Source organism: Phascolarctos cinereus, unplaced genomic scaffold (genome assembly GCF_003287225.1).
Source record: "Phascolarctos cinereus isolate Bilbo 61053 unplaced genomic scaffold, phaCin_HiC Scaffold_5;HRSCAF=322, whole genome shotgun sequence".
NCBI classification, from domain to species: Eukaryota; Metazoa; Chordata; class Mammalia; order Diprotodontia; family Phascolarctidae; genus Phascolarctos; species Phascolarctos cinereus.
In genome coordinates this window covers 151,864,686-151,877,165 of record NW_027555958.1, presented here as the reverse complement: position 1 = coordinate 151,877,165, position 12,480 = coordinate 151,864,686, and the positions used below count along the sequence as shown (strand labels likewise).

Sequence of the window (12,480 nt, the reverse complement as noted above, 5' to 3'; positions counted from 1 at the left end):
CTGTGTGACCCAGGGCAAGTCACTTAACCCCATTGTCTAACCAAAAGAAAACAACAGCAATTAAGTTGCAAATAAAGGGCAGATCTGCATTGGTAGAGGAAGTTCTTCTGGGAATTTTGCATTCCAATGAAATCATAGTTCCAGTTCCTATCTTCTATTTTCCCAATTCAATTTTTATGTACCTAGATAAACTTTTCAGTTCTACAGAGAGAGAGAGAGATAGTGGGAGGGAGGGGGAGAGAGAGTTATTTTCTAATCTAGAGAATAAAATAGTAGTTATTGAAAGATCATATGATGTATTTATTGGCTATGAACTTTCCTGAACTGAAACGAACAATATCTACCCCAAGGAGATCACTTTTCAATCAATCAACAAGTGTTTATTAAACATCTATTATGTTCCAGGTACCATGCAAGGCTTTGGGGACATAAATATAAAAATTATACAATCTCTGCCCTCAGTGAGCTTAATTCTAATCACATAATGACACTTTTTGCTTTTTTTCCCCCAAGAACCAAAACCTGGCATCAAATGCCAGTTGTGTGGTAAATTTCTAATAGGCAGAGTGTCATAAATGCCTTTTTGTAGAAAGTCTGATGGCTTAGTAAGATACCTTGCATATTAGGTGTTCAACAAATGTTTATTGTTTGATTGGTTGATATTCTCTTCAAGCACTTGGGAAAGGACATATTTGAATTCTTCAAACTCTTGCCAAAGCCTGTCAATTTATTTTTGTAACATCTCTCAGATATGTCCCATTGTCTTGTCTGACACTGCCATCACTCTGGTGCAGACCCTCATCACCTCACCACTCAACTATTGCAGTAACCTGCTTGTGGGTGTGCCTGTCTCAAGTCTCCTCCTACTCTATTCAGTCACTGAAAGCTCAGGTGTCACCATGTCACCCCCTCCACACACACACACACACACACACACACACACACACAAACACACACACACACTCAATTTCTGTAAAAATAGGGAAGTTAGGAAAGTCAGTAGGTGGAAGAGCATTCCAGGCACGTGGGACAGCCAGAGAAAATGCCTGGAGCCAAGAGATGGAGGATTTTGTTCGTGGGGCAGGTAGGAGGCCAGTGTCATTGGATCATGGCAGGGAATAAAGCATAAGAATTCTTTGCTATTGTTCCCCATGCCTGGAATGTGCTCTCATCCTTTAGGGGCCAACTAAAATCTCATTTTCTACATTTTCTACAGGAACCTTTCCCAGCATAGCTTAATCCTAGTGTCTTTCCTCTGTTAATGATTTCCTGTTTATCCTATATGTAACTTATTTGTACATATTTGTTTATTGCTTGTTGTTTCCACCATTAGATTTTGAGCTCCTTGAGGGCAGGGACTGTCTTTGACGTCTTTTTGTATCCCTACTGGTTAGCACAGTGCCTGGTAAATAGCAGCTACTTACATTTTCACTGATTGATTGAAAAGTAAGTTTGTAGATTCTGAGCTAAGATTCTAAGTCTGTTATTTCAGCTTTTTCCTTCCTGGGTTTCATGGTATATTTTCCAAATTTGCTTTTTTATGTAATTGTAAAGTAAGCCTTAAAATTACTAATATCATAGAGATAAGAGTTTTACATATGTTGTTAAAAATAAGCAATTCACACTATTTAGACTTGTTCATATTTTTAACTTGTTTGGGGAGTTTAACGTTTGAAATCTTTTGTTAATTTGATAATTACAAACAGTATGTCACTCTTTTTTTTTAATAGCACAAAAGTGCCATTAAAAAATTCTCCCTTATAGACCTAAGTTTATGGTTTTTTTTTCCCAATAGCTCTTTTGTTGGCTCTGAAAACTCTTCAGGATAAGATTCATCGACTAGAGTTAGAGAGGACACAAGCTGAAGATAACCTGAATACCCTTTCCCAAGAGGCTGCATTGTATAAAAAAGCCTTGCAGAATGAAAATAATGAGAGAAACCTGGCACACCAGGAACTGATAAAGCAAAGAAAAGGTGAGGTAGTCCAATAATTTTCAGAAACAGAAAGATTATTATTTTAATTTCACTGATTTTGTCTTACCCCCCTCTTATCAACATTGATAATAGCCTGTGGCAGGTAAGTGACTTACTGGGAAATCACACTGCTAGTTAGTGGTAGAGGGAGAACTAAAATTTAGGAGTCTTGAATCCAGTACTCTTTTCATTGTGCCAGATGTTACGTAGCATCATAGTTTTTTTTGTATCTATGTAGCTTATTTGACTAAAATATAGTCCTTGGACCAGAGCCATTATTATCCCTATTTAGAATAATTAGTTTTGATCCGTTCCACGTTCACAGGCTAGGAAGTAGCCTATCGCAGGCATGTAGGTATAGATTAAAAGTGGTATGGAGTAAAATAACCTGCAAATAATTGCCAATTAATCACATTACTGGGGGAACATCTTTTTAATGGTTCATAAGCAGCATCTTCATCATGATACACCAAGAATAACACACACTCTTACAGTAAACTATACTACTTAATGGCTCCCATAGTACACCCAAGGAGTAATAATCCATTTCCTATGTAAGTCAGCCATTGTGCTGGCATCACTGGTATAATTTTTATTTAAAATTACTAAGATAGTCACATGATTCCACTTACAAGGAATCTTATGAAATCTCTGAAGTTAAATGTGAGAATGGAGTACCAACTACTTATTTGCTTCTTTCTTTTTTTGATAGACATAAGTGCACAGCTCAGTGCTGCCCAGATTCGCTGTTCTGTTCTAGAGAAACAACTGGAACTCACAAAGAAAGTGATTTTGAATGCAGAACAGGAAAAGAATTTTGCCCTAGAGCAACAACAGGTACATCTATTTTATATAAGCAGTGATAACAGAAAAGAGTTCAGGCTCCTAAAATACACTTCATCCCAGTGTCATTTTGGTACATTACCGGAGTCATGTAATTTAAAAGTTATAAGGGATCTTAAAGGCCATCTAATCCAACTCATACCTGAATGGAATCTCTGCTATGATAACCCTACAAGTAGACTATCCAGACTTAAACAAAGACCTACAGTGACAGGTAACCCACTCTTTCTGAAGACAGCCCAACCATACCTCCTGTCTCTTAGACTTGTGAAGTTTTTTTCCCTTAATAACCAATGTCAACCTTTACATTTATCTCTGTTTGTACTGTACTGGCTTCCTTCCATGCATGGAGTACATTCCCACCTCACTCCTTCTTTTTAAAATACATTGTTTCCTTCAAAACTCTGCTTGTGCCACACCTACAACTTGAAGCCTTTCCTCACCACCACCACCACCACCACCACCACCACCACCACCACCACCACTACCGCCACCACCTATCCCTGCAGCTGCTAGTGTCCTCACTCCCAAAATTGATCTTATTTTGTAAGTATTATGGGTGGGTGGGTGAATATACCTGTTTTTGTTTTTAAAAAAACCCACAAAAAAAGTCTTAGTTCAATGGCTGTATGATAACAAGCAGGCAGTTTGGCCCTGGGCCTAGTTTGACAACTCCTGGGCTAGAGAGAATAGGAACTGCGTGCAAAATCATCACACAGGTGGAAACAAGACATGAGAGAAAACTGATGTACTATGAGGTGAAGAATAGGGAAAAATCAAACAGTCATTAGAGGTGAAATGTATGGAAATGGTTAAATGATGATGTGACAAATAGAAATAGTTAAGTCAGAAGAAGGAGCAGATTTAGTGGGACAGAGAATAAATGTGATTTTGACCAGGCTGATTTTAAGATTCAAGTGGGATATCTGAGTAGAAATGCCTGGGTTGCTAACTAAAGGATGGTGGGTCCCCTTATCTTCCTCTGAAGGTGAGGAAAGTCCAAAATGAATATAGGGATGGGTAAAAAGTAGATGTAAGGAATGGACCTCTCAAGTGCCATGATTCAAACCTGTTTAAATCCAAGTTTAAAAATGTATTCTTAAAACACATGAACTTTAAGCATAGGATTTAACCCCAAATATTCCAAACATCTGAGCTTATGGAAGAGAAAATTCTGCCTTGTGAATCCAACATTCTTTCGTATCAGCTTCTTTCTTAAAATACTCACTTATATAGATCCTTCTCTGACAACTACGTGGAGGCTTTTTGATTTAAGGGGAGGCAGTTTGGCCATTGTAAAGGACTGGGTGAATGAAGGTGTGTGGCATCACCTAAGACATGAATTATTAATTTTATATAAATGATATTCACAGCAACATATCTATCTCTTATGAAAAGAAATGATTGTGTTTCCTGTGATAACATAGCACACCTTTTTGTGTGCTATATTTACTAAAATGAACACATGCTTTTTAAAAACAAATTTTTATTGATATCTTTTATTTTTTACATCATCATAGTTTTCCCCAGTATTGTTTCCCCACCTCTTCCCACAGAACCATCCCATGTAACAAATAGTATTTCTACAGAGGAAAAAGAAGAGGGAAAAAGTCAGCACAGTCAGTACATTGAAAAAGTCCAGAAACAAATACAGTGTACAACTGTGGTCCTCCTACCTCCACAAATGGGTGTTTGGGAGTCTCCTCTCATATCTCTTCTTTTAAGTCATACCTGATCTTTATAATTTTGCCACATTCACTTTTGATTTCTTTGTGTGTGATTCTTTCCATTTACATTGTTGTAGTTGTACTACATTCAGTCTGTATTAGTTCATGTAGTTCTTTCTATGCTCCTCTGTATTCATCACATTCATTAATACAATGTAGTAATGTAGTAATATTCTATTATGTTCATATAACACAGTTTGTTTAGTCATTCCTCAGTCAATGTGCTCTGGCTCCTCCAAAATTGTAATCCCTGAACTATCACTATCACTTGCAAATTTCAGTTTTTGTTTATATTTTTTCCAGCTTCAGTGGGAAAAGGGTCGGGATCAGATAAAGCTGAATGAGAAACTTGAAAAACTTGAAGTCTTAGAAAAAGAATGTGTCAGGCTAACAACTACTCAGAAGACAGCTGAGGTAAGCTTCTGCTTGTTTCTTTGAAGTGTCATTGTGAAGAGTAAATAAATCTTGGTGTTTAGTATAATTGGTATTGAAAGTAAATGTAAGTGATGATTATATTAAATTTATCAAACTCCATTTGTAACTTGGTAAGCCACACATGAATTCTGTCTACAGAGATAAAAGCTAATGTGCTCTGTGATTACGTGAGTGTGGAATTTTGATTTTGACATTTGCTCCTCCTAAGGTGGCAAAGCAATTCCATTTGATAGCTAATGTGATTAAGCATTCTGAAGAGTGTTTATTATCTCTTTTTCACTGGAAGGAAAGTCATACCTATGAACATAATACATCTCCCCATCTATCCAAATCCTACCCATCCATCAAGATCCTGGTCAGGCCCTACTTTTCCTCCATGAAGACCTTCTCTAACCCTCATTGATCTCTTCCTTTTAAAAATGTTTATTATGCTTAATTTGTTATCATAGCATGCCATTATGTTTTCTCTACATACATCTTGCATGTTACTGCCTTTTCCCCTGCTTTTCCCAATATTAATGTCTTCTCCATCAGTTAAAAGTTTTAACCTACCTTTTAAGTACAACTCAGATACTACCTCATTTATAAATCTTTGCCCTGGGATCTCTTTCCTACCTCCTCAAATTTCACAATCTGTTATTTTTATGTTATGTTATTTGGTTTGCATGTAATTTGTACACGTTTCATATCCCCCTTACTAGACTATAAGCTCCATGAGGGAAAGGATCATGTTTTGTATTAAAGTTTTTATCTCTTCAAATACCTACCTTCATATTTTAATATAGTAAGTTCTTATTAGGTGGTTGGTTTTTAACATTTTAATTATTTCATTGTTCTTGACTTTCATGTCTTTTATTCTTATCTCCCCGAGTAAAAGGAAAAGGACTCTATGTTACACTTCTCTTGTATCCCCCACTGTGCCTAAACAATGCTAGGCATTGATAAATTGTTTATGATGGTTTGTTGGGGCCCTGCCTGAAACAGTGAGATCTTAGAATAGTTAGACTTGATCAATCATTCATAGTTTGAGTACTCCCAAGACTTTCAGCACTATAGTTGTTAGCTGGAAATCAGTAAGTTAAAACAAGTCTTTGAGTGTGTCTGTCTCTCTTTCTCTCTCTCTCTCTCTCTCTCCCTGCCCTTTGTTATCATTTATGATAAAAGGTAAAGAAGGCACAGGAACGACATGAAGAAAGCTAACAAAAATAACCGTGGCAACTTGTCATTCCTTAACTTGTTATAATTATAAAGACCCTATATCCTTGGAAATGATTTAGTTTAATTTGAATAAAGAACAAAAAATATGTGATTCTTGTGTGTAACTCAGTCATTTTCTTTTACAGGAGAAGATTAAACATTTAGAGCAAAAACTTATTGAGGAAGAACATCAGCGTAAGCTAATTCAAGACAGTGCTGCTCAGGTAAAATAAACAGCTCTACATCCTGACCCTCAAAATTATGTTTGATTATATACTTTCTGTTCCATTAGTGAGATAAAATAAGAATACTTATTTCTTCCTCTTCTTTCAAAAATAATAGTTTGTGTAACAATAAAATAATCAACAAAGAATTTATAATGTAATACAAATTCTCAATTGAAGATATTACCCAGAACAGCTCTTAGGGTAGATAATTTTTATTTTATTTAACAAATAAATGTTGATAATAGTGTTTTTTCTTATAAGCTCAGAATGTTAAAGATTAACAAGAAATGTAATATCTTTTTTTAAAGTGATAAAGAGTATCTTAGATACTTTTCATTCCTATTTCTAGATGCAATTTAATCATTTTGAGTTGTGATAAAGCAATTTAATGATGTTCATTTTTAAAATATAAATGAGTATCTGATCTCAATATTTTTGAAGAAACTTGTAGCAAATCATTATTATGATTGTTGATACAGCTTCAAACTGGACTTGAGATCAATAGAATTTTAATGTCTTCAGTTCTACCTTCACAACAAACCAAGAAAAAGAAATCTGCAAAGGTAACAGTATAAACATTTACCTAAAAAATGTAGGTGTATAATTGTCAACATGCTAGTGTTTGATAATATTCTATTGTTTCTATGCTTATAGCTTTCAAGTAATGGGGTATTTTGTTTAATTAAGAAATACATGATAAGCATTTAATTGTCATTTTTGACTGCTTAATTGAAGTTAAGAGAAAAGGTACAATTTCCTTTTATCATATGAATTTACAATGGTACTTTGCTTTTCCATTAGTATTCTCTCTACAACTTTAATTAAATCTAATGTGTCTACAACTCTGGTGTGAATGAATAATTATTTATTCTTAACTTGACTTCCCTCTTATTATAAGATTTTTTCCCCAAAGAATTATAGTTCAGTACCTTGTTGGATTTCCTTCCCTTTTTTGAGCTTATTTTAATTGATAATTTTTCTTTTCTGACACAGAGGATACTTCTCCAACAAACATTCAGACAACTCCGAAAAGTACATTCACAAAAGATTGTTAAGCAAAACGGTCTTATAGAGTGAATGTGATTTACCTTTAATAATTTCCAGCCAACAATATCTATTATATTCATCCTGAGGTTTATTGCCTTTTACTGTTCTTTCCATTCAACAGATTTTATATGCCTACTATGTGCAAGGCAAAAAACACTGTGATATAGTAGTCAGAAAGCCAACCTTAGAGGCAGCAATCAATCAACAAGTATTCATTAAACACAAACCATGCTCTGAGTATTGTTTTAGGTGTACCAGGTGCTAAAGATAGAAATACCCTGAATGAAACAATCTGTACCCACAGTGAGCTTATATTCTAACTGGGAAGACAATAAGTACATATGTATGTATATAAAGAATAAATATAAAAAGAACACATGGTAACTTGAGAGGTTGGTTGAGAAGATAAGGAAAAACTTCATGTAGGAGGTGATACTTGAGATGTATATGTAAGGAAGAAAAGAATTCTATGAAGTAAAGGTGAAAAGGTAGGTTATTCTAGGCATGAAGGTCAGCCATCACAAAGGCACAGAGGCAGATGGATTGTCAGATGTAAGGTATACCAAAAGGGCCATCTTGGCAGGTTATCAGCTTGTAGGAGACGAAATAATACACACTGAGCCTGGAAAGATAGATTGGTGATAGTTTATAAAGAGCTTTAAAAACTAAAAAGAAGGCGCAGCTAGGTAGCACAGTGGATAGAGCACTGGCCCTGGAGTCAGGAGGACCTGAGTTCAAATCCGGCCTCAGACACATAACACTTACTAGCTGTGTGACCCGGGGCAAGTCACTTAACTCCAATTGCCTCACCAAAAAAGCCCAAAAACTAAACAGAAGAATTTATGTTTTTATTCATGCTTTAGACCCCTCGGAGACTGTGGTATTCCACAAGTCTCAGACATATAGCATCATCAGAAGAATATTGCTATTAAAAAAGAATTGTGTTTCAAAAAGCAACTTGGGATAGTTGAAAGTGCTAGCAATTTTCCAAATGCAGTTCAACTTACTGTACTACTGCTCCATTCAAGACTCATTTCATTGTCTATTTGCCATTGTAGATCATTCTTATAAAGATTTTATAGAAATGACAAGGTCAGCATATAAGTCCATAATTATTCATGCCCTCTGAATCACCTTTTCATAAGTGTAATAACACCCCCTTTTTAAGAATTATTCAATAACTTCTTCTCTTTCAGATTAAAAACTGATTCCTCAATATCTTCAAAATGGTGTTGCCTCCAGCATGCATTTCTTCCATATATGCTTGGTCTGCTCCAGCTGATCTTCCTGTATTAGTTTTCCTTAGTGCCATTTCTAATTCCTGATTTTTCATATTAGATTCCTGATATAATAGCTCCATTGTCATCAGGTAGAAAAGTTTGTTTTAGAAATAATGTGAAAATTTCCTTTCCTCACTTCTTTGTTTTCTTCCAGTTTCACCCTTAAATGCTATTGAAAAAATCTTGCTTAATTGGGCCTTGAACCAAGCTTTCTGCTCATTCTTTTTTCTTCTTCCCACTCAGCAGTGTTTTTATAAGGTAGCACTGTTCATTAGCTTCCATCTTCTTCAATAAGGCTTTAAAACTGAGTTCTATATTGAACAGGAATTTCCCTTGTCTTTGTCTCTTTGTTTGGCAAGAGGTTAGATGTTTGCTGGCTGCAGTGGTTACAGTGCCTTTTGACCTTGTTATGATAGTTACTTTATACTGGTTAAAAAAAATTCCATAAGAAATTATGACAGTCCATGCTAATGATAATAGTTAGCATTTACATAACATCTTAAAATTTGCAAGTGTTTTACATATATTATCTGTGTTATTATTATTCCTAGTTTTCCATATGAGGAAACTGACTGAAGAGGAATCAAGTAACTTGCTCATAGTTAAATAGACAGGATTCAAACTCAGGTCTTCCTAACTTGCAAACCTGGACTCAGGTTTTTGGGGTTTTTTTGGTATCAACAACTCATTTAAATATATCTGGTAGCAGTTCCATCAGTTGCACACCATCTTTATTGTTTTGTCCTATTTGTTTTTGTTTTTGTTTTTTATCTTTGCCTTAACAAGTCAGTAGTTAATTCAGACAATTCGGAAATGATTCTCACATTGGTAACTGGTTCTTTCGTATTTTATAATTCATTCAGTTTCTTTTTAAAATGCTCTTTAGGGCTTGTCATATCTAACATCTTCTGACTCTGTTCTTGAAGACCTTATTTGTAATTTATGGGCATGAGGCTAATGAGGAGTCTATGAGTTTTTAATCTCTTTTGCTTCTTGATCCTTAACCAAATCTAATTGTTTTTACTTCCCTTCCCTTTGTCTACTTTTGAAAATTTCTTTACTTCATCTTCCTCTGCACCTGATGTTGGTACAGAAGCTGAAATTATCTTCATAACACTCTTTTTGCTTAGGCTCTTTTGTGAGTCCTGCAAAGCATCGTTACCAAGAGACCCATAAGATGATATCCCATTGCCTTTGGATATACAGTGAAGTTAACTCCACCAATTCCTTTATTTGCTTCTCCAAGGAAAACTTCTGAGCTACCATTTCATTTGACTGCAGCTTTTTTTTATCTCCTTGTTTCAATTATCCCAAGAAAGTCAAAATTAATAGAATTCAGTTCTTTTAGTAGCATGTTGACTTTACTGGTTGTTGTCAAATATTTCGCATTTAATTATGTTTGCAGACATCTCAAAACTGTGTGAGTCTTACCCTTTGTTCTTCCCACTTCACTGCCACTGCTGGAGAGGGAGGACCTTGCAGGAGTGAGGGCCATTATTTTGTTTTTCTTTCTTGGTTACCATGGCCAAAGAAATAATCATTAATAGCTAGCACTAGCATTTATATAGTGCTTTGAGTTTTGCAGAGTGCTTTGTATGTATTATTTTATTTGTTTCTCACAATAACCCTGTGAAGTAGTTGCTGTTATCCCTATATTACAGATGAGTAACCTGAGAGTAAGAAGTTAAGTGACATACAGGGTCACACAGCTAGTAAGTTATCTGAGGTGGCATTTGTACTTAGGATCTCTTGACTCCAAATCCTGTGCTCTCTACACTATACCATATTTCTGTTTATGTGCCTATTCATACTTACCTAAACATTCCTTCATGGGGCAGATATCATTTTGTCAGTGAGACTATACTTGAAGTATTTCCAGGATGAAAGAATCTATCAGAACTTATATTCTACTAACATGGCTTTAAAAAATAAAATAGGATTAGAAATACTTTGCTGTCTTTTCTTTATGAAACAGATATTTTGTGAGATGGTCTCTTGCCAAAGTGCAGTGTCCCTGGGGGAAAAAAGGTCCGTCGGTGAAATATACATAAGCAATATTTTTTATAAAGGATTCCTATTTATACTATACTATTATTCTTCAGGGAAAAAAAAGTTCAAAGAAAGGACTTCAGCAGACTCATTCAAAGTTTGGTGCCATTGGAAAGGTAAGAAAATAATGAAGGCAGTATATTTGTTTTAAAGACTGTCCTAATTTAACTAGATAAATGCTATTTTAAAGTACCAGTCATTTGAAATTGTCTTTAGCTTTGTTTTCCCTTTTAAGTCTGCCAATGAGAGTCATTTTGTGAATGCAAGTGTGCAAACCATCCTGAATATGACGAAACATGGCAACTCACCTTCCCTTCAGGCGTGCCCCGAAGCACCTGAACGCAGGGCTATTAGTAAAAGAACTGTCCGATGCAGACCCACCTCCTCTTACTCTAGTAAATCCACTTCAATTGGTGATGGTTTGACTGATCTAGTGATGGCTATGCAAGATGAACTGGACCAAATGAGTATGTAAGTATTTTCTGGAGTGTTTATTTTCGGAAAGAGAGGTGATAAAGTATTTAGATATTTTGTTTCCCTGGGGATAATGTTCCTTGTAGATTTCTTGCATTCCTTCTTTGGCCTTAATGTAGAATCTGTTTGGCTTTAAAGAATTACTTATTTTGGAGAGTTACTTCAAAGATGTTATATCACAGAGTCATAATGTTTTATTGGACTTATCTGACAGTAGCTTTCTTAAAATTATAGATTGAATATGACTAAACATTTATCTTGTTTTTTCTTAAATGAATACCCATAGCTAGTCTAACGTGTTTCTTTATTCCTGTTTTTTGGACTAATAGCTAAAATTTTCTTTATAAACGTCAGGTTCTAGTACTTTATAATATTTTATTTTATCCCACAAAAGACACTACGAGGAATACCTCCCTTTGGAATTGTGATTTCATTAGGCGCCCCAAAATGCACATACTTGTTGTAGACCATGGTTCATCTGTTATCAGAGTTTCAGACTTGGAAGTACCCAGAGTATGTAAGATGCTATAATTGATAAATTTGTATCATGGTCCAGAATTGACACTCCTACCAGGACTGATCTACCACAGCTCTTTGAGAGGTAGCAAGTCATAAGCTTAGTTCTGTACTTAAGTTTAAAATAGAAACTAGTCCCTTTGTCAGCATTTTAAATCACATGTCAAAAGTGTTCTGGAATTTTCCTAAGCAAACAGTTCTAGAGTTGCGAGGTTCGTTGTCACTATATCAGGAATTCCTCATCTAAGATTTTTTATAAAACATTTAAATGTAAAGGATTTTTTAAAGGCAGGGCAAGAGATTGATAAAGCAGTAAAATTTGGAAACCTCAAAAGCCAAGCTTTGTACATTTTGTACAAAAAGTCTTGACTTTTTAAAATATTAGTATGTAGCTCTTGGGAGTTACATTACTTTTGTGAAAATGTTTTGGAGAAATATACCAAAAGCGTATATCATGAGTATAGACATTCATAATAATTTGCTTTTCTCTCCTAGTGAACACCAAGAACTTTTGAAGCGAGTACAGGAAAGTCAAAGACTTTCAGTTAATGCAGAAATAGAATATGAACTGGAATGTTTAGCAAGAAACATGGAAGTGAAAGGGGAGCAAATATGCAAACTGAAGAAATATCAAGATCATGTAAGTTTTTCTTCAGTGGTTTTACTAAAAAGTCTATGCTGGTAGATTCCATGATATTTCTAGCGCTAGC

The 12,480-nt window shown here is 35.1% G+C and overlaps 1 protein-coding gene across 5 annotated transcripts in view; it reads left to right on the top strand.

Annotated features, from left to right (window-relative positions):
* CEP57L1 (centrosomal protein 57 like 1) overlaps positions 1 to 12,480 on the top strand; it is a 63,374-nt gene that overhangs the window by 44,166 nt on the left and 6,728 nt on the right. For 3 of the 5 annotated variants that reach the window (XM_021008215.2, XM_078155200.1, XM_021008216.2), the window contains 8 exons: positions 1,796 to 1,975; positions 2,688 to 2,812; positions 4,849 to 4,959; positions 6,324 to 6,401; positions 6,884 to 6,967; positions 10,834 to 10,896; positions 11,016 to 11,251; positions 12,266 to 12,410. In XM_021008215.2, coding sequence (XP_020863874.1) covers positions 1,796 to 1,975; positions 2,688 to 2,812; positions 4,849 to 4,959; positions 6,324 to 6,401; positions 6,884 to 6,967; positions 10,834 to 10,896; positions 11,016 to 11,251; positions 12,266 to 12,410 — 1,022 coding nt within the window. Of the gene's footprint in view, positions 1 to 1,795; positions 1,976 to 2,687; positions 2,813 to 4,848; positions 4,960 to 6,323; positions 6,402 to 6,883; positions 6,980 to 10,833; positions 10,897 to 11,015; positions 11,252 to 12,265; positions 12,411 to 12,480 lie in introns of those variants that run through there. The other 2 variants (XM_021008217.2, XM_021008218.2) reach the window with 2 other exon arrangements.